General features: G+C 37.6%; 1 protein-coding gene across 1 annotated transcript in view; it reads right to left on the reverse strand.

Annotated features, from left to right (window-relative positions):
* The window catches only part of RFX7 (regulatory factor X7), a gene marked incomplete at both ends in the record, with an annotated part of 164,116 nt that extends 139,398 nt beyond the window's left edge, over positions 1–24,718 (reverse strand). Inside the window, one exon of the mRNA XM_079700410.1 lies at positions 24,558–24,718. Coding sequence (XP_079556536.1) covers positions 24,558–24,718 — 161 coding nt within the window. The remainder of the gene's footprint in view (positions 1–24,557) is intronic.
* Between the last annotated feature and the right edge of the window lie 891 nt (positions 24,719–25,609).

The following is a 25,609-nucleotide window of genomic DNA, read 5'->3' on the forward strand; positions in this document are numbered from 1 at the left end:
TTGTTCCCCTATGTATAATGCAATGTCTTTCCCTCCCTTTAGCTACTTTTAAGGTGTTCTCTTTATGTTTGGTTTTCAGCAATTTGACTTGATACGTTAGTATGGCTTCCCTTGTGTTTACTGTACTTGGAGTTTCTTGACCACCACAGGTCTGTGAATTTTCATCAAATTTGGAAATCTTTCAACTACTATCTTCAAATATTTTCCTGCTCCAATCTCTCTTCTCTTTCTGGGCTCTATTTACACAAGTGTCCTACCACTCAATACTGGCCCATGGATCACTGAGGCTTGTTCATTTTTTTTCCTCTCTTTTTTCTCTCTGTGCTTCAGTTCACTTAATTTTTCTTCTGCAGTTTACAATTTGCTATTAAACATATTCAGTGAATTTTTATTTCAGATACTGAATTTTTCTGTTCTAGATTTTTCATTTGATAATTACTTAGATTTCCACTTCTGTTGAGATTCCCTACCTGTACACATGGATCATGCCCATCTTTTCATTTACACCCTTGAAAATATTTACTGGAGCTAATTTTTATTTATTTATTTTAATTAATTAATTTAAATTAATTAATTTATTTATTTATTGGCTGTGTCAGGTCTTAGCTGCAGCATGCAAGATTTTTGTTGAAGCATGCAGGATCTTTTGTTGTGGCACACGGGCTTCTCTCTAGTTGTGGCATGCAGGTTTTCTCTTCCCTAGTTGTGGCGCACACAGGCTGCAGGGTGTGTGGGCTCTGTAGTTGTGGCATGTAGGCTCTCTAGTTGAGGCAGGCGAGCTCAGTAGTTGTGGTGCGCGGGCTTAGTTGCCCCGTGGCATGTGGGATCTTAGTTTCCTGACTAGGGATCGAACCAGCGTCCCCTGCATTTGAAGGTGGATTCTTTACCACTCGACCACCAGGGAAGTCCCATTTACCAGAGATAATTTTTAATATCTGCCTGCTAATTCCACATCTCTGTCATCTCTGGGTCTGTTCCTATTGTTTTTTTCCTCTACAGATGAGTTGCATTTTCCTTCTTCTTCATATGTCTAATAATTTTTTACATAACTGGACACTGTGGGTACTATGTTGTTGAGTGTCTGAAGTTCCTTCAAAGTGTGTTTTATTCTGGCAGGAAGTTAATGTATGGCAATTCAACATGATTCTGTTGAAGCTTAGTTTTAAGCTTTGTTGGAGTAGGTCTAGAACAGCCCTTACTCTATGGGTAAAACAGCCTTAGCCCTAAAATATAAGACTTTCTGGGGTCTCAACTAATACCCAAGGTGCTCAGCAAGGTCTTTCCAATCTGCTTGGCTGAAATTCTGTCTCTCAGCACCATGTGACCTTCAGAATCTCCTGCTAACTTAAAGGTCCCAGCAGTTGTTCTCTGAAAAAAGACCTGTCCTGCACATGTGGAAATCACTATTTAGCCAAAGAATCTGACAATCACTGTTGAAATTTTTGAAGCTCCTTCTATAAGTATCTCCTTCCTTTCTAGTACCTCCAATTCCAGCTGTTTCAGCAGCCATGCACTCCAATCACTGGTTCCACCAACTCATTAAATCTCTGGTCTCTGGGTGGGCTCTACTTCCCTGAGCTGCAGTCTGGAAAGCCAGAGTGAGCTCACCTCTTGAGTTTTCCTTTTCTTAAGGATTACAGCCCTTACCAAAAAACAACCTAATTTAAAAAAGGGCAGAAGACCTGAATAAACAGTTTCCCAAAGAAGACATACAGATGGCCAACAGACACATGAAAAGATGCACAACACCACTTATCATCAGGGAAATGTAAATCAAAACCACAATGAGTTATCACCTCACACCTGTTAGAATGGTTATTATCAAAAAGACAAGAAATAACAAGTGTTGTCAAAGACGTGGAGAAAGGGGAACCCTTGTGCACTGTTGGTGAAAGGTAAATAGGTGCAGCCACCATGGAAAACAGTATGAAGGTCCGTCAAAAAATTAAAAAGAGAACTACCATATGATCCACCAATGCTACTGCTGAGTCTTTATCCAAAGAAAACAAAAACACTAACTCAAAAATATATATTCACCCTTATGTTCACTGCAACATTATTTAAGTATCCAAGTTATGGAAGAAAGCTAAGTGTCCACTGATAGATAAATGAATAAAAGAAATGGTGGTATATGTGTATATATAATTTACCATCATATTACTTAGTGTGTGTGTGTATTTATTTATTGTTTATTGTCTCCCTCAACTACACTGCAAGCTTTATGAAAGCAGACGTTTTCTACTATTTTGTTTGCTGCTATAACCCCAGAGTTCTAAAAGAATCCCTGCTTAACAGCAGGTACTTATTATTTGTTGAATGAATCACTATATGAATATTAAAGAAGGATAAACTATATACAATATGATTTAAACTAGACCAAAACAAAAATTATTTATAGGAAAAAAAACAAAAGAAACATGTTTATAAGTTTTCTGTAATTAATATTCTTTGCTTTGAAGATGTAAAAAATAAATGATCTTTTTGACAAAGACTGCATTTGGATTACATATCAAACAAGAATAAATCCATATAAGTAAAAAAAGAACTAAAACATCTTTCTGACTAGTGATTTAAACTGTGACAAATTATTATTTATATCAATTTAAGACCATAAATATTTGCTAACATAGCACTGTGGGAGATATAAAGATGAATAAGATATGGTTGTTGCCCATCAGGGACTCAACATCTACTGGGAAAGAAAGACATACACAGCACAAAATACAGTACATGCAAACTGTGATAAGTGCTATACTGGAAGTACAAGGTAAACTGGGGGAAAAGAAACACTGGAAAGAATACAGTAAACTGGGGTGGCCTAATTATGTTCTTGAAAACTGTCTTTGCATATGCAGAGGGAAAAGGTAAGCCAAAACCAAGGAAAAGAGATGAAGACTATGTGACAGATCTGTCAGAGAACAGCACAAACTCCAAAACACCTATCAGGCAAGGGGTGCAAGGCAAGGATATCCTCCAGGGCTAGACATATAACCTAAATGTGTGATGCATCAGTATCTAATACAAATAAGATGTGGTGGGCCATGCTGTGAAATCAAACAAATTGAAGGTATTCACATTAAAATTTCTGTAAAATTTTATAAAAAGCATTGTACTAGTCCCTGGTAGACACACTGTGTAACAGAAAGTAAGACAGAGAAGAAAAGCTGGAAACAAATTAGGAAGTGTTTAGACTTCATCCTGTAAGCAATTTTAAAAGAAATATTTTTTAAAGTAAAGTAAGTAAGCATTTCAGAGAGGCTCAAAAATACTAAAAATAAAATAAAATAAATTATTTTGAAAATCACCCACACCACCACTCCCAACATTATTGAAAGGCAGTATTTTGGTGTGTTCTTCTCTCACTCTCTCTTCTAAGATTAGGGTTGTGTGTGTGTGTGTGTGTGTGTGTATGTGCACATGTGTGTGTATGTTTGGTTATGTGTGTGAAATTGTGCAACTATATTGCTTTTTTTTTATTCCACTAAGAGTCTATCAGAATATTTTATTCATTTATTCTCCTCAATAATTTTTAATGGGAGCATAACCATTTAAATTTTATTCTGTTCAATTTGTCTTCTAATTTGGACTAGGAGGTAAAAAAAAATTACTAAGTTTTTTGTTTTTCATTTTAAGTAGTAAAATCTTTTTCTTCTTTTTTTTTTGGTTTGTTCTGAGATGTCTTCTACTACTTCTAACAGAAAAAAATCTTTCACTACACCAAAACTGATTTCTATTTTGTTCTAGTCTTTTTTTTAATCGACCCATTTTTTTTCTTTTCATTTAACCATTTATTCATCTGTAATGTATTGATGACTGCTATGAGTTGCAGCTTTAAATTTAAGCAATTGTACTAACACCATTTCTTAAATAATCCTCCTGCTCATTTGTGGTGCCCTTTTTATCATGTATTTGTATTATAGTTGAAATAACAACTTGATTATGATTCTAAATTTAAAAAATATATAAATGACAGTAACAAACAAAATTATATTATTAAATATTACTTAATGTAACAGTTTTATATTTGGAACTCAAGGGATGAATAATTGCAATCCAAAACAGCCAAATTATACAGATCTAAAATATACAGTTTTGTTTTGTTTTTTAATCTGCCATGATCACTCCAAAGCCCATTCATCTCTTTAAATTATCAGAAAGATTAAACACATATAACCTCAGCTATATACTCAAATAGCAAACACACTACAGCACTGATGTCCCAAAACAATTTCCTATAAAACTGAATTTCTCTAGCTGGGTTTCATTTATAGTCCCTCACAGTTCTTTGTCTTCATCCAGCAAAGCAACTGTCTGAGCAACCTCTAAATTCTTCATACTGCATTGCCAATGCTGGAATACAACTTCCAACTTATTAAAAAAAAAGATTCTAAACAACTACAGAGAACTTATTCTATTATTTAAATAAAGCAAGACTAAGCTGCATGTCTACCCAAATAAGCTGAAATTTTAGAGAATTCACAACAATTCACATCTCACTTCAGGAGTCAGGTATCCCAAAATGTCCTTTTAGCTTTATTCCTATCTGTCTTCAACTAGTGGGAATTTGGTAGCCTTTTATCTGGAGACTAAAGCAAGAAAGCAATCAGCCGAGCACAGCCCTTCCTTCTGTTAAACTTGCCTGCTGACTAACACCTTCTCTACAGTACATTATTAAATGATTTTGCATAATCTTTTCCATAGCAAAGGCTCATCACATCTTTTCTTTAAAAACCTGATTACGGACTTCCCTGGTGGTCCAGTGGTTAAGACTCCGCGCTTCCACTGCAGGGGGCATGGGTTCCATCCCTGGTGGGGGAACTAAGATCCCGCATGCAGAGAGACGTGGCCAAAAAAAGAAAAAAAGGATAAAAACCTGATTAGGCTTTGAAATACCCTGATAAAAAAAAATATAAAGCTATCAACTTCTCAGATTCTAAATTTAAGAAATGACATACAATTTTAATAAATTACATAAAGTTTTTTCTTTTATGAATGGGAGAGAAAGGTAAGAGACAGAAAAAAACGTAAAAGAAGAGGGGGTAAGGAAAAGAATAAGAGAGAATAAAATAATAGAAAAAAGGGGGATGGAGAAAAATTGAGGGAGACAAACTAGGAGGTTCTGAATTAGCTGTTATAAACACCTTGTACTAATATGAGCACTGTGAGGAAACACTTCACAATTTACTGGAAATTATCTCTTGTCTTGTTTTAGATGAGATGATCCACATTTATGAAACAGAAGTTTAAAGAAGTAAATGTACTAGACCAATGTAAATATTTTGGGGCCACAGAGAGTCTGCCTGAAGAAACGACTAGAAGAAATGAGAAACTGATGATTAACTATGAAGATTAAGAGGAAGTACAGGGTAGATATCCACCCTTACTTATCCTGAGGGAAGTCCCCTAGAGAAAGATAGAGAACAAAGAAGAGCTCTGGGAAGAATGACAAACAGATGCTACATGCCAACTGCAGAGGTAGAACTGGAGGAAAAAAGACAGACAATGATGAAAGAAACTGAGAAAGAAAACCCAGACTTAAATGTGCTAGAAGCAAAGATGGAACAAGAAGGTAATATACAGAGAAAACTGTAAATACTTACACACTGTGTTAAGACCTGCTCTTTCACACGACAAAAGTGTGACCCTGATGTAATTACCCACCAGTATTTAAGTCCATAACCAAAGATTTCCTTATCATTATGGTATATATGATATATACAATGAAAAGCTATAAATAGTTGAGCACATAATGTGTGAAACCCTCCAGATAGGAAGAGCATAAAAACAAGAGTGCAGCCCCAAGAAAAGTGGCACCCAACACTGGGATGGGAGTAAGTGTGGTGAACCACAAGCCAAAGAACAAAAGAGAGCTTTCTTTATGTTTGGAGGTTCTTCAGATCCATTTTACATAGGAGAAACTTTTTTGGAATTCTCTGTGTTTAAAAAAAACCTCCAAAAATCCCCAAGCAAGAAATTGTGAATAAAAACTTTATTACTCTCCAAGGGGAAAAAAGTGATCAGAAAGATTTTTTAAAGAATTGAGATAGACATAAAAACATATGTGTTTAGTTAATCTTGAATTCCCTGGAAAGGCCCTTCAAGAAAGAAATCACATCCCCCCAGAATGAAGCCTTAAGGATCACAGCTAAGTGCACAGGCTGTCTATATGCCAGACTTTCCCTCATACTATTTCCCTCATACTGACTAGTATACTCAGGATGTACTAATCAGACACGCCATCATTTCCAGATATTAAAAATAAAGAAGTGGGGCAGTGACACCACAAAGTCTTTTTTTTTTCTCCTCCCCTACCTCCCCAATGAGAAATTATAAAGAAATTTAACAAATTTCTATTAAGAGCACTTAATACTTCTTCACAATAAAACATACTATGATATACATATATATACACCGGTAAAATCTACCATACTGAGGGAAAAAGGAATATGTGGGAGAGTTTCAGAAAAATGTTTCATACTTCAAGCTAAAAAACACCAACTTGAGATAATACATACCAATTTGAATTCTGATAAAATGATTTATTTTTGGTAATGCTGCCTATATTAACACTAGTTTAGACATTCAAAAAGATCATCTCAACAGAAATTGAAAATAAGTTATACTTTTGTACTGTTGAAAATGGTTTATCAAGAAAACTTAAGATTTTTAATGGTAAAAGTACTAAAGCTTGCTATTTTTATTTATAACTCCTACACTTAGTAACTTATAACTTAAAACATGACATGAGGGGTAGACAGTGGAAGGTGGGAGAAGGAATAACAGGAAAACTGCATCAGACCTCCAACTGAAGTCTAAAAGAAGTCTGGTACATAGTTATTAAGTTAGCTCCTGTACACATGCATGCATTCACTGCACTGGGGAAATATCTTTGAGAGATACAATCCCTGTCTTTATGGTGCTAATATTCTAACGGAGGAGACTATGAAGTTATTCAACTATTTTACTACAATTGTAATGCATGGTAACAAGAACTAGAACCTAGGAGGAGAGTGATGGACCTGACTTACCTTAAATATTCAGGAAAGATTCTTTCCTTTTGGAGTTATATAAGTTGAGCTCTGAATGATAAGCAGAAATTTACCAAGGGGGTATTAGGGTTGGGAAAGTGTGGACCAGTGAGAGTTTTAAAATATCAGTAGGATCATGTCACTCCTCTGGTCAGAGCCTTCCAGTGGCTCCCACCTCACTCAGAAGGAAAGCCTAAGTCTTAGTGCTTACTAGACCTGCAAAGGCCTAAACAAATCTGCCCCTCTATCTCTGATTTCACTTGTACACTCTGATGCACTCTCATCGCTTGGCCTCCTTGGGGAGGCCTTCTCATGACTTTTGCATTTGCTGTTCCCTCAGCCTGGAAAACTTCCTTCAAATATGGTTCCTTCTATCACAGTACAGTAATTCAGTAATTAGAATCAGGAAGTAATCTGAATTCTCTGTGTAAACAGATTCTATGTTAAAGTGAAAAAGTTCCCTGAATTTTACTGTGGTTAAAAAATAGTAGCCAACATTTACTGAGTACTTACCATGTGCCAGATTCTGTACTCAGTGTTTTACATGAATTATCTCATTTAATTTTCACTACAACCTTACCAGGTAAACACCATTACTGTTTCCATTTTACTGGTAAAGGAGACAACTTCAAAAAGTTATGTGACTTCAGTGGTAAACCAAGGCAACTAATTTCAGAATATCTTATAATTTAATGACATACCACTGCACTGGACTGCCTCTTTGTGATTCTGATTACTTTCACTTTAAAACTGTTAAATATGTAAGATTTTAAAAATAAAAGTTACACTATTTTGTAAGTTTTTATGCTTGGCAGAGAAAATTTCTAACCATCTTAAAGAGAAAATTAATTTAGGACAGTACAATTACCTCACTGGTTCAAAAACAAAAGTGACAGCTGACATATTGTGCTTTATAATTACAAATACATAAAGTAGAAATGTCTTAAAATAATGTGTGCCATAGTAAGACTCACACGAGTATTTAACCAGTTATGATGAAGCTCAAGGCAATACTTAGGAAATTTTTTTTAGCAGAAAGCACCTAAATAGTAGAAAGCTTTTTAGCATATCTAAAGTAATGAAAGACTGGTCCACAGAGGATAAAGACAAGCAAAGACTGCAGGGAAAAAGAGCAGAGCCAAATGCAACTTCATCTCTTGAGTTTCTAGAAACTCATGTACTATTGTTAAGTCTCATCAACAGGTAAAACAAAAACACTACCTCAAATGCTCCTACTACCTTTGACCCTGAAGAATTACAATTATACAAATAACCTTTCCACTTCTAGTCAATATAATTAATTTCTCAATTGCTTAAAAAAAATTAAAGCATTCTAGGGCTTCCCTGGTGGCTCAGTGGTTGAGAGTCCACCTGCCGATGCAGGGGACACAGGTTCGTGCCCTGGTCCGGAAGGATCCCACGTGCCACAGAGTGGCTGGGCCCGTGAGCCATGGCCGCTGAGCCTGTGCATCCGGAGCCTGTGCTCCCCAACGGGAGAGGCCACAACAGTGAGAGGCCCACGTACCGCAAAAAAAAAAAAAAAAAAAATTAAAGCATTCTAAAATTAGATCATGGTGATGACTGCACAACTCTGTAAATATACTAAAACCCCTGAATTGTACACTTAGAAGAGGTGAATTTAATGGTATGCAAATCATCTCATTAAAGCTGTTTAAAAAATCAGAATCTACATAAGAAATGCTCAATAATTACTTGTAAAATTAATTTTAAATGGATATTAAATAGCTTATAGACAAAACTGGGCACAAAACATGGCCACCCTCCCTTGAGCTCTTTACCATTTAAACCATTTGCTTGCAACTTTTATAGCAAAGATTCTTAAATTCAGTTACAACATATTCCTGAGCTATGTTACAAGTAATTGGTTACTAAATGTACCAAAGTATAAGAATGGTAATACTTGTAGACAACATATAGTTGGGGCTTGTTTTTTAATCTACTCTGACAGCCTCTGTCTTTTAATTGGTGTATTTAGAACGTTCACATTTAAATTATTGATACAGCTGGATTAATATGTACCATATTTGTAACTATTTACTATTCATTGCCTTTTTTTTTTTTTTTGGTCTTCTCCACCTTCTGCCTTCTTTCATTTTATTTGAGCATTTTATATGATTCTATTTTCTCTACTCTCTTAGCATGCCAATTATACTTCCTTTTTAAATGCATTTTATATGATTCTATTTTCTCTATTCTCTTAGCATGTCAATTATACTTCCTTTTTAAATCTTTTTACTGGTTACCATAGGATACTTTTATGACTGCTCTAAGTTCACTTCCTTTCTACCCATCCATCCATCCATCTATCCATCGATCTATCTATTTATGGCTACGTTGGGATTTCGTTGATGTGCCCAGTCTATCTAACTATCTATCTATCTATCTATCTATCTATCTATCTATCTATCTATCTATGTATCTATGGCTGCGTTGGGATTTCGTTGATGTGCCCGGTCTTTCTCTAGTGGCTGCGAGCGGGGGCTACTCTTCGTTGCAGCGTGCGGGCTTCTCACTGTGGTGGCTTCTCTTGTTGCGGAGCATGGGCTCCAGGCACGCAGGCTTCAGTAGTTGTGGCACACGGGCTTAGTTGCTCCGAGGCATGTGGGATCTTCCTGGACCAGGGCTCGAACCCGTGTCCCCTGCATTGGCAGGGGGATTCTTAACCACTGCGCCACCAGGGAAGTTCACTTTCAAGTAACACTATACCACTTAACAGTTAGTGCAAGTACCTTTTAAGAGTATTCCCAATTCCTTCTTTCAGTCCCTTATAACATTACTGTCATTCATTTCACTTATCCATAGCTATAATTACCAAACGCATTATTTTGAACAAACTGTTAGCCATTAAATCAATTAAAGAAAAATAAGATTTTATTTGATCTTCATTTATTCCTTCTCACTCTTTCTATCTTTATGCAGACCTGAGTGTCTGTTCTATATCAGCTTCCTTCTCTTTGAAGAACTTCTTTTAACATTTCTTTCAAAGCAGGTCTACTGATAACGAATTCTCTCAATTTTTGTTGGTCTGAGAAAGCCTTTATTTCTCCTTCACTTTTTTTATATATGTTTTTTATTATTATTTTTAAATTTATTTATTTTTGGCTGCATTGGGTCTTTGTTGCTGTGCGCAGGCTTTCTCTAATGGCGGCGAGCAGGGGCTACTCTTCGTTGTGGTGCGTGGACTTCTCATTGCGGTGGCTTCTCTTGTTACGGAGCATAGGCTCTAAGCGGTGGGCTTCAGTAGTTGTGGCACACAGGCTCAATAGTTGTGACACACAGGCTCTAGGGCACAGGCTCAGTAGTTGTGGTGCATGAGCTTAGTTGCTCCGCGGCATGTGGGATCTTCCCGTACCAGGGCTCGAACCTGTGTCCCCTGCATTGGCTGGCAGATTCTTAACCACTTTGCCACCAGGGAAGCAGTCTCCTTCACTTTTGAAGGATAATTTTACTGGTTGGTGGTTTCCTTCTTTCAATGCTAAATATTTTACTCTACTCTCTTGGTTGCTTCCTTGGTTTCTGAAGAGAAGTCTTATTGTAATTCTTACCCTTGTTCCTCTGTAGGTAAGGTGGTTATTTCCCTCTGAGTTCTTTCAAGATTTTCTCTTTGCCTTTAATCTTCTGCAGTTTGAACATAATATACCTAGGTATAGATATTTTTTATTTATCCTGCTTGGTATTCTCTGAGCTTCCTAGATCTGTGGTATGCTGTCTGTCATTAATTGGGGAAAATTCTGCCATTAAACTTCAAATATTTTTTCTGTTCCTCTCTTTCTTTCTTCTTCTGGTATTCCAATTATACATGTTACATTTTCTGTAATCGTCTCACAGTCTTGGATATTCTGTTCCACTTTTTTCATTCTTTCTTCCTCCCTGTATTTCGGTTTTGGAAGTTTCTATTGACATATCTTCATACTTCATACTGATTCTGTCCTGAGTCATGTCCAGTCTACCGATGGACCCATCAAAGACATTCTCCATTTCTGTTATAGTATTTTTGATTATTAGCATTTCCTTTTGGTTCTTTCTTAGAGTTTCCATCTCTCTGCTTACATTACCCATCTGTTCTTGCATGTTGTCCATTTTTTCCATTAGAGTCCTTAGCATATTAATCTAGTGATTTTAAATTCAGCCTGATAATTCCAAAATCTGTGTCATATCTGAGTCTGGTTCTGATGCTTGGTTTACCTCTTCAGATTGTGCTTTTTTCCTTTTAGCATGCTTTGTAATTTTTTGCTGAAAGACAGACATGATGTTGGGTAAAAGGAACTGAGATAGATAGCTCCTTACTGTGAGGTGTTATGTTCATCTGTCTAAGAGCTGGGCTGCACTAATTGTTTGCCATTGCTGTGGTGTCTGAAACTAAAATTTTCTCTAATTTCCTTGTTTTTGTCTCCCGTGTTGTCTTTGAGAGTACCTATAATAAGGTATTTATTAAGCAAGGTCTGAGGCTTATAGCTGTTTTAGCTGTAATCCCATTATTATACAGAAGCCCTACTGATGTGGTAAAATTGGGGGTGGGGGGTGAGGAGCATTCTACTATCCTATGATTAGGTCTCAGGTCTTTTAGTGAACCTGAGTTGGGTATTTCCCTTCCCCCACATAGAAGACTAGAGGGGACTGGAGTTGGGTATTTTCTTTCCCTCAGGTCAATTAGGCTTTGGTAAAGCCCCAGTTGGTTAGGCTCTGGTAAAACAGTTTCCCTTGAGGCAGGCCTTCTTAAAGAGAACAGAGAGCTCTGGCTGTATTTCAAAATTGTTACTTTTCTCCTCCTTTTATTCTTGTTGTGACAACAGGAGTGAAGACTTTCAAGCTCTTTATGTGTTGGACCAGAAATCAAAAGTCAGTATACTTTATTATCATCACCGGGAGCTGAGTTACGACTACTGCTGAAATATAACTCTCATTTGTATTCTAATATGCTTTGCATATAATCCTGGTTTTACCCAAGGGAGAATTACAAGACAATTAATATCAAGCAGGTGACTAGCATCCATTCTTTGCCAATGTAAGATAGTGAAGATTGAGAACAGTTATCTATATTCTTTGCATACTTCTCCCAGTTAGCAATGGTATACAGGGGTCCACAAACTACTGCCCAAGGGCCAAATCCTGCCAGCAGTGGAACAAATTTGGCCATCCCCATTCACTAATATGTTACTGATGGCTAATTTCCTAATACAATGGCAGAGTAAAGTAGCTGCAACAGAGACTCTATGTCCTACAAAGCCAAAAATATTTACTATCTGGCCCTTTGAAGAAAAACCTTGCTGACTCCTGGGTTATACATCCCATACTTTCTTGCACATGTGGTCACTGGTATCGTGTGCCTGTCTGCCTGTCTTTAAACTGTTGACCAGGGATGAGTGCAATGATGACTATGCACTATCTGTTTAATTTTTATTCATCAATTCACTTAATGTACAATTACTGAAACTAAAGATTTCAACTTAGTGGAAATCTTTTACAGCACAGTGTAAATGATGCTATAGCAGAATTATATTCAAATACTATAAAAATTAAAATAAAGGAGTTACTAACTCTACCTGGGGTACTCAAGAATTGAGAATACTAAAGCTCTGCCACAGAGAAGACTTGGGCTTAATATTTTATTAGAAGATATGTCCTTTAAGCCAGTGGTTCTCTAACCTCAGTATCTATCAGAACCACTTGAAAGGCTACTAAAACAAAGACTGATGGTCACACCCCCAGTTTCTGTTACAGTAAATCTGAGGTAGAGTCCCCAAATTTACAGCTCTAACAAGTTCCCAGGTGATGCTAGTATGACCACCATTTGACAACCACTGCTCTAACAAATCAAGTAGCATCATGTAAATACAATTTTAAAGCTTAAAAAGTCTTTTAAAGATAAACTAGTTGCTGTATCTCTCTGAAAGAATATCTAGCAGGCCAAATAAACAAATTAAAAAGGCTCTATGTCAGATAAAAAGGCCCAGCAGACTAGCCTGTTTTATGAATCTGAAATACTTCAGGCCCTCAGAATTATTTTCCTATTTTAGTCATTCCCTCCTTACTTCCCAGATAAATCCACCTCCCCCAGTTACTTGCCCTCACTCACAGGTGGTTTCCTTTGCTGTCTTCAGGCTTCAGTCATGACTCAACAAGTTACCTTAGCCTTGGATCTTGGCTCCCAAAATAAGTAGGTCAAACCTTCCACCAGGACCAAACTTAAAAGAAGTTATCTCCAGCTCAATGTTAAGGGAGTCTTCAAAATTCCAAGTTTATCATTTGGGAACTAAGCTGGGACACAGCTGATCAGTCCAGAAAACCCTAACTAAATACAACTGACCTTTGAACAATGCGGAGGACGGGCTGCCCAGCCCTGTGCAGTCAAAATTCTGAGTATAATTTTACAGTCACCCTAAGTATCTGTGGTTCCGCATCTGTGGCTTCAACCATGGATGGTGTAGTACCATAGCACATACCTACTGAAAAAATTCCACATAAATGTGGACCCTCCCAGTTCAAACCCACGTTGTTCAAGGGTCAACTCTACTACTGTATACTCATTCATGAAAGGTTACAGAACTGTGTAGTAGTCATCTGTTCAGCATTTTTTAAATCAGGGACAAAACGGCTCTCACTTGGGATATACATCATTTTTTAATCTAAATACAGTGAAAGACATTTGACTAGTAAAACTGAAACTTGAAACACATGATTACTTCAGTTTCGCCAATATAATTTAAAAAAAACAACTGCTATAAGTCCTCTATTATGTAAAATGCAGCATGAGTTTAATAACTTGTTTGGGGAGGAAATTACCTCATTAAATATATAAAATACAGAAACATTAATATGTAGAAAAAAATACCTCTAAGAATATAGTAAACAAAAATGGTATTCAGTAGTACCTACTGCTACATGAGAAATAAAAAGATGCAAAAGATGTTGCCCCTAGCTTCAAAGAACTTGTTGTTTATTGAAACAGCACAGGAAAAAAAATTAAGAGTGATTAAGTGCTTAATTGTACAGACCTCAATATACAACATGAGGTTAAGAAAAAACAAATATGGACTAGGGTAGCTAAAGAATGTTTTACAGTACAATAACTTGTGCTATGACTTCAAAATAGTTAAAATGTGATTAAGCAGGATTTGGAGGCAGGGGAGTGGAGATTCTAGAAAAGATACAAAGCAGGAGTGAAAGCAGGACCACAAAATATAAGGCAGACAGTGAAGTGCCTGCTGCACTGAAGTGGAGTTGAATGCTTGTGAACAGAAAGAAGTAGGGCTGGATGTACTGTACAGGACTAGGTTACAAAGGCCTTTGAAACCTGACAAATATTCAGTCACGGTACGGGGGGCAAGAGGAAATTACTGTAGGCTTTAGATACATAAAAAAGGATGTTTTAGAGACTGATTTTGGCAGCAGTATACAGCATCACTGAACAGGGGGAAAGGCCAGGGGCAGAGAACAGCTATTTTGCTGCTGTAATAATCCAGGAATGAGATAGTAAAGCACTTAGCTATGGTCCTGGCAGTAGAAATAGGAAGATAGGGAGAAACTTAAGTGACAAGGCGAACTTGGCAACATGTCAAAATATTGGGCAAGGGATGAGAGAGAAAAATCAAATATGAAGCCAATACTGCTAGCCTTATAGAATGAAGAACACTGGTATCTACTACCAAAAGAACTAGAATAACTAGAAAGGAAAGCAAATTGAGGTGGCAAGGCATCATGGCATAGAAGAAGGGTTAGTGTGAAAATGCCAAGTTTAACGTGACAATGGTGGCAACCTGTACTCTGGCAAATGAATGAGTAGATGTGGTTAGAGTTGTCTGGTGAGCCTATCTATTTCGTGACTTTAGCAAAGATATAAAAAGAGAAAAAGAATGGATGGCTGAGAAATAAGTGTTTGGAGATGCACAATTAAAGAGCATCTAGAGGAAAGCAGCAGAACAGATAAAACATTAATCAGAGGTAAGGTCCCGAAAACAGAGATCCTACATCCTTGCCCATGGAATCCCCAACGCCTGGCAGAGCAGCTGATACAAAGGTGACTCTCAAAAAGGAATGAATGAGAATTTCCAAAGTGCAAAGGAATCTTAATAATCAGAAGAAAAGTTACAAAATGAAAAACAGAGTCTCAGAGAAGCCCACTGAGTTGGCAAGAAGAGCAGGAAGCCAGACTGCAAGAGTTAAAATGGGTAAGGGAGAGGAAAGATCTGAAGGACAGACGGCAGCCTAAAGGGAAGAGCAGCAGGATAGACAACGAGCAGTATTTTACTTGCTTGGATATTTTTCCAAACTAAAAATAATACTTGCTCATTTAAAAAAAATTGGAGAATATAACAAAGCAGAGGGAAAAACCATACATTGTTCCACCACCTAAGTGCAGACACAGTTAACACTTTTAAAACATATGTTCAAACTTATTCTACCAAAAATATGAGTGGGCTTACATACCATACAACAGGATAATATGTGAGGGACTGGAGGGAGGGAAAGAGATAAGGAAAATAGTAAAACCACCAGGGGTTAGATTAGCTAGCAATAATTACTATATTTCTTAAACCTTTTCTTAGTAGTCAGAAAAATAGTACTTTTCTGTTATAATTATTATCATCGAGAGTAAAGATTTTTGCATATTTGTTAATAGTTTATGCTATTCTTCCTATAAAATGAGTATCTACATTCTTCATTCACTTACCTAATGACGTTTTTCTTAGTTTTTCTTATGACTATGAATGAGTTCTTTAGGTCTTTGAGGGATCAACTGTTTGTTTTACTGCAAAACCTCCAAGGTTGTTTGCTGCTGATTTAAGGGAGTCCTAAGCATGTATAAAGCCACAGGAAAAACAGCCTACGGAAAAGAACAGTTTGATGATGCTGACAGAAAAGGGGTATGTGTTAAAACAAATTCCCTAAATATATGGACACAGATGAATCCAACGGGGAAAGCAAACTGCCTCCAATAATAGAAAAGTACATAGATATAGATGCCAAGATATAGGAGCCAAGATATGGACTGAATGAGATACATGAGGGACCCCCACATTAAATATTCTAATCCTCTTCATGAAGTGGCATCATTCACTGAGTCAATTCAGGGTACGCAGTCCCCTGCCAAGACTGCTATTGGAGCAGTCTGGTCCCCTGCCTCAGTTCCACCCACCCTCGTCCTTTTCTTCTCTATTATTACTTTATATTATTGCTTCCACCTCTGTGCATTAAAATTTAGATGAGAGGATTGTGATTGGTGAAAACCCCACTCCTCAGTCAAGCAAACTTTGTCCTAAGCTATTTTCCTCTAATTAGTCTCATTACTGGCAAGGCTTACTGTCATCAACAACTCTGAATCTAATTCCTGACAGTGGGAATAAAGATCTCCCAGTAAGCAAACTGTTAAATGTATCTGGATCAATAGCCCATCCCTTGATTTTTAGCTAAGGCCATGATCCTGAATTTTGCCAAAAAAACTATTATGTCCTCACTGAATCTTTCTCTCATCTAATTCTGTATTTGTTTATACCACTGATTACACCATCACTGCATGTAACAAAATCTTACTTTTGTTAAATTCAATTATGTTGCATACAACTACCCACAGAGGGTGAATGTAAGGTAGAGCTAGTGTCATATTGCTTTTTAATCTTCCTATGCCTGTATGTAGTAGACATTAAAATAAATGTGCACTGAATTCAGTTTTCTTTGACCACTTGATTCCATAAATGCAGGATTAGTTGTTGACCTTCTCACTTCTTTGGAACTTGTATGTACAGAATTTGCCCAAACTAAGCTTACTAATATCTTCTACTGCAGAAAAAGGGATCATGCATTTAGTAATTTGACAGTTAATTTTTTGATCATAGATTGCTTATACACAAATGCAGTTAATAAATCTAATGAATGCAATCAAATTAGGGAAATGATTCACTTACATTAACTGAAGCATCTTGTTCAAATACATTTCCCAACCTCCCAGGAGCACCAACTTTGCTCCAAGCAAGATATCACTGAAGTGACACTCTTATCCAATTACATTTTTAAAATTTCATGTATACTGCAAAAACAATGGCAAGTTCTTGGCTCTCCCATATACAAATAATATTATTTTACTGTCATATTGTAAACTACTTATTATGCAGTGATTGCTTTGTTTCAGGTATATTCGGTCTCTGAATTCCTATAAACCTTACATATTGGAAAATGAGAATGTTTCATTTAAATTCAGTAAAAATTCACTAAAATGGATTCATCTCAGGTAAGGCCAGTCTAAATTACTGAAAAAAACTAATTTATACACTTTAGATCATTGTTCCTTAGGAGTTGGGAGAAGTTTCATGGAAGCAGTAGCACATGAGTTGGATCTTAAAGTTAGACACTTACATTAACAGAAAAAAAAAGAAGGGTTTTTAAGGTAGCAGGTAAAAAGACCAGCACAGGCATAAGCAGAGAAACAAGATAATGAAAGCAAAGAAAAAAGGGTTATGGATAAGACAAACTGAAGTAGCCACTTAATACAGTAATCCCCTGTTCCCATCTTGAAGCTACTTAGCAGCAAAAGATCATCAAAGCAGGAAAGCCACAGAAAAATAAAAACACAAGAAAAGAATGAAAAACACAAACCCAAGTGCTCTACATGTTTGGTTTGTATCTTAAAATTAGGAATCACAGATGGCAACCCCAAAGCTCTAGGGAATCATCCTCCAAGATAACCAATAGTTCTGATGCTTTACCTATAACACAGCTCAAATTCTAAAAATCACAGACTTCAGAAAGAAAAGGGGAGGAAATATAGGGCATATGTACCATCACTTCCTATTCCCATGCCCTTCGTAGGCATCACTCATTAGTCAGACTTGTGGCATGCAAGTTCAAGTCTATTTGAATCCTGTGTCGAAATGAGTGTAAAGGTATCCTTTGCTATCTGAACCCTTCCTATCCAAACCCAGACCACCACAAACAGGTTCAGGAATTTTTTTTTTTTTTTTTTAAGATAAAGCTATTTGGAGGAGATGGTATTTCCCACCATATTTACTCTTGCTTCCCCAAATTCCAAAACATAACAGATTCGGAACCTGTCACTCCGACCTCTCACTCTTCAAATTAAGAAACCAAATAGGGTACAAACAGCAAGGAATACACCTGTATGTTTTCAGTTTGTTCTAAGATACAAAACCTCACCTCCCACACATTCTTGTAATATATATAGGAGCTCCTGTAACAGATGCCTGATAGAGGTATTGTGCATAATTAACCAAACCTCATTGTTTTCTATTTCCTCTTATGAATAGGAAGTACACAGTCCCTGACACAGAAAAAAGTAAACGTCTCAAGAAAGAAAAATTAAATCATGTTTTAAAGTTTTTATTCATGTGGGTTAAGGTTAAGCGTTAACTACCTTAATCTCATAGTCAGCAATCAAGTGCATTAAGGCTTCAGAGCTTATTGTTCCTTGTTTATTATCCTGCCCAGGGCAGAAAGAGTCTTCCTCTTATTGGCCCATGTTACTCTTCTTTAACCTGAACTTTTAGAACCTCAAGGAAGCAGAAGAGAAAGCAACTAAAAAGACCAAATGCAGGGGGCTTCCCTGGTGGCGCAGTGGTTGACAGTCCGCCTGCTGATGCAAGGGACACGGGTTCGTGCCCCGGTCCAGGAAGATCCCACGTGCCGCGGAGAGGCTGGGCCTGTGAGCCATGGCCACTGGGCCAGCGCGTCCGGAGCCTTTTCCCCCAATGGGAGAGGCCACAACAGTGAGAGGCCCGCGTACCGGGGGGGAGGGGGGGACAGTGGAAAAGGAGGCACTTGACAAAGTGGTCTAGTTTGGTCAGAGATACAGAGTATCTTACTGTCTCATTCTTTACAATACTTATAAAGAACACTCTGTCACAACTACAAATTAAAATGCCTACCCTTGATGAATAAAGTGGTGAAGCTCAACTTAACACTCAATTTTCTGAAAAGAATACACACCTTTCTTATTTACATAACCAAATTTACAATATAACACTCTCTACTGCCTTAAAATATTATATTACTACAGGAGAAAAGTTCCTATGTGACATGCTCTTAAGTATTGAGTACCTCTTCATAAACAAAACAATCACACAAATAACCCCCCTAGTGCAATCTTTCAAGTAGCAGTTAGTAAACTCCCCAACAACAGGGAGTACTACATAGTCTCACATATTTTTGCATAATCAACAACAGCTCTTAGAATACATTAAATGTAATACATGTTCAATAAATATTTGCAGACTGAATCTCACATAACAGAACTCTTGCACAAGGTAACAATAAGTGAATCACACCTTCAGGTAATTCTCCTGGGCTAGCACCCAAGGAAACCCGGACAAAACCTAACAATCCGTCCATTGAAAATGTTCTGCTGATTGCTGATTAATTAAATGTTAGTCTTTCACTGTACTTATGGACTGCTTTATTATTGCTGTCAATATTAATTTAGTAACAGAGCCACAGAAATTTAAGTTAAAGGAACTTGCAGGGTCATCTGGTATAAGCCTTTCATTTTGTAGACAAGGAAATGAAGGGGTCTACTTTTCCCATGCTTTGGCACTTGTCACCGCATTCCCTGGTCCTCTAACTGAATGAAAGAGAGGTTTTATTGCACATTTTTGCTTAGGTTAATATTACATGTGAATGGGCATTCCTCAAATGCCAGTCTCTAGAATAGTACTTTGTATACAGCAGGTACTCAGGTGAGTACTTAAACACTGTTCTTGCTTAAAGTGTTCAAATTTGAGTGAACGACAATGCTCATTTTCATTTGTACAGTTTTAGTGTGTAACATTTTTCTAATATAAAAAGTGATTTGACGTAAGTTTTTATTCAAAGCATCTTTCATAACAAATAAGATACTTCTGCCTTTCCTACCACTGTGAAGTTCATTTCCCCCAATAATACCAAAAACTAATAGTGACACAGAAACCAAATCAGTTCTGCACATTACATCATTCAAGACACCTCCCAATGGGGAGAGCAAACTGGTCAATTATTTATACACACACATAATCAGTACCTAAGTTAAACGAGGCCATAAAGTTGAGGGGTTTGAAACTGCTTAACTTGCCTTTCTGAGCAATAGGGAAGACAATTTCATCAGTTTCTGATCATAGAGGCGAACAAGGAATTGCCTTCTTTCTGGAATCAGAAACACTTAGTGCTAGGATGCACCATCACAGCTGGCCTCAATATAGACAAGCTAAAAGGACCCTAAGTCTTTGGTGTGCTTGGTATGGAAGATAGGTTGAACTCAGGGTAGGTGACATGTCAAACAACTAATCAAAATATTTAAAAGCCAGATGATGTACTAGTCAGTCTCTAATTTTAAAGCAAAATGAAAATCCTGGGCTTATGGTTAAAGTAAACTCTAAAGTCATGAGCTTTATAGCAAATGTTTCCCACTGAAGTTGAAGAAACAATAACTGTTTCTTAGAGCTAAAAATTGCCTGTCCCAGAACCAAGGACAAAACTGAACTACAGAGTTCTATGACAGGGGACAGAAATCAGAACAAATATGGCGTTAATAAGAAAAACGTATGGATCGCCGTACCTTGCTCGCTGCAACTAAGAAATAAGAGAGTAAAACAAAATTGCTCAATTTGGGTTTAAATTCTAAATCTAAAATGTACCAGATTCATACCTCTGTATGACTTACAGGATTAAATAAAGACAAGGAACTATAGCCACAGCACTGCTCCCAGGATCTGACAATGAATCAGAGGAGTCCTATAGCTTCCCTGTCACTCAATTTATCTCTTTCCATAAAGTGTGTAGAATAATGACACATCATATAAAACTGTTTTAAAAAAATGGTTTTTAAGGTCTTACTTGCAAATAGTTATATAAATAAAAATAATAACTGATAATAACGAATTCTTTTAAGAATCCCTGAATTTGTTTGTTGAGTAAATACAGTATTAGAACATTTTCTACAATGAAACATCATGATTTCTTTTGAATTTATAGGTAAATGTTTATCGTCCATGTGACAGTCTAATTCCAAATATGCTAATCACTCCCAACCATGCAGGTATGATTATTCTTAAACATAACTAATCACAAACAGGCAGAGCGATTTCAAATGCAATTTTTCCACAGTAATTTTATTCTATCAGGGTTTCAGGAAAAACTGCTTTAAAAAGGAAAAGAAAAGCACTTAAATTCTTTTCGTCTAAATTAAATACAAACATTCTTTTTTTTTTTTAACTGTGAAGACACTGGGAGATAAGAGGAAGGAAAAACTTGCTTCACTATTCTTTTTTTAGGTAACCAAAGAAGGGTGCAATGTAAGTTAAAGAAGTTTGCAGTGAGGTTAAATTGTGGCTTTGTTTTAGGTTGCCAGTATGAGTTTTTACTTAGAAAAAATGCATGACTTACTAGCTTTCCTTTTTTAATGAAAAGTTTATATTAGAATTCTATTATTTTCTATTACTTACAAAATATAAATACTATGTTATAGCATATTCAGTATTAAAACACACCTCTGCAAATAAATCTCCTTTCAAGTGAGTTGTGTAAGTGATCTGGACCTCTGTCTATGGAGTGGGGATAAGGAAGATCAAGAAAGGTACAGGCTCCTTACATTGGACTTAAGCTGAAAATACCTGTAAATATATTACACAAATACTACAAGACTATCAAGTTATCAAGTTAGTAACTTTATTTTGTAGAACTATCTTAAAAATACATTATATTTCCAATTCTTAAGAAATCTGGTTCCTGATGTTAATCATTAAGTACCATGATTTCAACTCTGAATACTTAATATTTTTTCCAAAGACTCATTTTTAATGCTTGAAATAACCATGGACATACTTTTATCTAACAGTATTTTAGTTTAATAAACAGAATAGATTAATTATGAACTGAGATAATAAATAATTCATTATCTAGCTAAAGGCCTACATCACATACTGTATATTTGTAAAATAGGAGGACAAGTTCAGACTTGTTTGTGACCTGCCAAGTCCAATAATTTAGAAACTATGATCAACCTAAATGCAAAACCCTTCTGATAATTATTAAATGCCACATTTCTGTTTAATGCAATTTTAAATTCTCATCAGTAGTGATACCAAAGGTTGATATAGGATGTACTACAAAACTGACAATCTTTCAGAACATTATCAAATGATAAAATAATTGGTAAAAAGATATTGTTGCTTCAAAAAAATGTGAAATGAGATACCTAAAGAACTGCACTCTTACCTATTAAAAGTCATTTTAATTTTATACACATACACACACTATTTCTTAGGAAGAGACTGTGGTGAAGGAGCTTTCACTTTCTAATGTCTTTATTTTATATAGTCACTTGATGAATAACATAAATCCAGTCTTGCGGAGCAGTGGCTATGAGTCTATATATTACATAGAGCCACTAACGTTGTTTATGATCCACAAATGTTGTCTAAAGTTTTAAATATAAAGAAATGATTTTTGCAAATAGGATTTCTAAAGCTGAAAATTAAATGCTACTAAGTGTGCCAGTACAATTTTAAAATGAAGCTATAAAATTGTACATTTGGGAATTAAGGTGTTTGTTGTCAGTTTTTCTTTTCAGAGCAAGTACCAAAAACTGAAGCACACTGTACTTCAGAAGTTTTTCTTACATTAAAATCAGCGCAGTTAAGTCGTAATGGATGTGTAAATATAAATTATCAATTAAAGAATAATTAAATCACATGATTTACCAAAAAGAGCACCACTCCACTATCATTATCATTCAAACACTTCAGTCCACTGCCTATACAACTTATTCATATTTTAAAAATATAAGGTGAAGGTTCCTCTCCCCTATTGTTCTCATAATAAGTTAAAACATATACTTACTAATTCAACTTTCAAAATTTGCCTTTCTTAAAAGATTTTAGTCCTTTAACTTGGATGTCCCTTACCTGAATGTAAAAACCAAAGTGCTCAATTCAGATTTCAGAGACACTAGTTACATCAAGTTAATAGGGGGGAAAAAAACCTGGTTTCTGGAAACCTTGATGGTAAGGAGATTAAGCATCTCTTCCTTTAAATTACAGCTTTAAAAGGGGGTAGGGCATCCATCGAAGAATAAAGCCTTCTCTCTCTCTCTCTCTCACATGCACACACACAAGGCAATCCTATTTATCTGACCTATTCAAATTGCCACAGCAGGACTATTGTTAACCCTAAAAAATTCTCCTTTAAAATATTTAAACTTTATTTTAAAATTAAAACTGAAAGCAAGATACTCAGTTGCCAGCTACTGTGCAGTATGAAACTATTAAAGCCTGCACTGACCTACTTCATATTATCATCATGACAATATGGATATATGCCAAGAAAATAATGAAATTACTATATAACAAACTTTAATTTTGTATTAAAAAATTGTCACTATTTTTAAATGTGTAAATATTGTACTGCAATGCCAGTTGTTTTATGATACTTTTTAAGTTGCAATATAAAAAAAGTAAGGAGTTTTGATATTTCAGTAATCATATTCAATGATGAACATGCAAGATCTCATTTTTAAAATCAGAGCTTTTTTAAACACCACATTTAATTCTATTTTTAAACTTCTATTAAAAGCAGTCTCTTAGACTAAACTCCAAATAATACTTTCCATTTTTAAAATAGCACTACACTTTTTAAAACATGTCAGTTAATGAAGAACCCTACAAAAATAATGCAAGTTCCTGTTCAAAGAATATTTGAAATGGCTCTAACAGAGGACAGACTTAAGTCAGTGTATTTAATTATTAAAAGACTGCTACCAGTCTTTCAGAGTTTAATCTAATGTTGAAATATTGGAAATTCTCATACAAGAAAGTATAGGAATAGAAAAGGATATTTCATCCATGGTTTCTAAAAAAAGACACATGAAATGGCAACACATTTATTTTAAATTAAACACATCCTTTTAAATTAGAAAATCACTTTGCTGTGTAAACTACCACCTTAAAATATCTCATACTAAAGAAACGCTTTCTTCACAATCAATGCAAAGGTTAAGATCCCTGGAAGAGAATTTTAATCTCAGAATAAAGAAGGCAAAAACATCCAGAAACAGCAGCTAAACCAACTGAAAGGAAGAGACACATTAGGTTTTGTGCTGCATATTAATATTCTTACGCACAGTGTCTGTTTGGTGAAAATTCACAATACACTTCTTCCTCCCAGTATGACTGCAAAAAGGAGTAAACACATTTTACATTCCTCAGTCCCAAATTCATGCTACCATCATGCACCATGACTTAATTTCGACCTGTATTCCTCTTACACATAAGTGAAAAACATAAATGACTTGTTTATCTGCACTCGAAATTGAGGAGGGGGTAAAAGCATTTTTTGGCTCCGGAGCCCAGGGGCTCATGCAAAGTCTCCACACCTCCAGAGGTCCTATGAATATGCACCCGACTTTGTGGAGACCCCCATTCAATGAATGCATCAGCCGCCTCCTCGGCTCCCTTGCCCGCCGCCCCCCACCCGCTTTGCAGCAGAAATGTGCCTGGGCTTTTTTACCCCAGCGATGGAGGATCCTCTTACCAGATGGAGTTCTTGATCCTGTGTTGCAGCGCGCTGGCCTCTGTCCCTGGCAGCCCGGGCACAAGGGCTGGCAGAGCCACCCCCGAGTTGGGGGCGCTGGGGGGAGGCTGCTGATGGGCATCAGGCTGCTGTGGTGGCGGCTGTTGTTGTTCCTCTGCCATCGCTGCTGGAGGGGGGGGAGGGAGGGAGGGAAGATGGGGGCGCGGGGAAGGGTGAGGGAAGAGACGGGGAGGGGAGGACGTAGGGGGAGAGGAGGAGGGGGGAGGGGAAGAGGAGGAGGAGGAGGACGAGGACGAGGAGGAGGAGGAAGGAAGCTGGATAAGCTAGGCCTTTACCCCAGGGCTCGAGTGAGTCGCTTTCGCCTGCCGCCTGGGGGACATCACCGGGGAGACCGAGCGGCTCCTTACGGCCCGGGCGCTTCACCGCGGGAGAGGCATGGCGGCGCCCCTCAGCCCCCCGCCGCCGCCGCCGCCGCCTCCTCCCGTCAGCGGCCGGGGCTTGGGGGGTGTGAGGAGGGGGCGTCTGAACACGAGGTGGGGGGGCAGGGCTCCCCCAAATCCAAGGAGAACGGTTGCTCAGGGACCTGGCGTCCTGGCCTTCCTTTCTTGCCCCCGGGGCTTTCTACTCTGGCGGCCCCGCGCTGCTGCAGCCCCAGGCTCGGCTGCACGCCACTCCCCACGCCGCCGCCGCCGCCGCCGCGGCCACCGCTGCCCTGCCAGTCCCGGAGGCAGCCCAGTGCGCGCAGCCGCACTGCGGCCAGGCGCAGACGGCAAAACACCTACCGCTCGGCCGCGGGGGGGGGGGGGGGGGCGTGAACCAGTGTGTGCGGGATACGCGCGAGGGCGCGGGGGGCCGGGAGGGGGCCGCACGGGCGCGGAGGGCGGGCGCGGGCCAGCGGGGCCCGGAACGTGCGCCGCCGGGGCCGAGGAGGGGACTGGACGAGCTGGTGGAGGAGAGCAGGAAAACGTGGGGGAGGTGCTGGCGAGAGAAAGAGAACTTGCGTGAGGAGGAGAAGGAGGAGAAACCAAATTTAACATTTGGCGTGGAAATGG

This window comes from Hyperoodon ampullatus (assembly GCF_949752795.1).
Source record: "Hyperoodon ampullatus genome assembly, chromosome: 3".
Classification (NCBI taxonomy): domain Eukaryota; kingdom Metazoa; phylum Chordata; class Mammalia; order Artiodactyla; family Ziphiidae; genus Hyperoodon; species Hyperoodon ampullatus.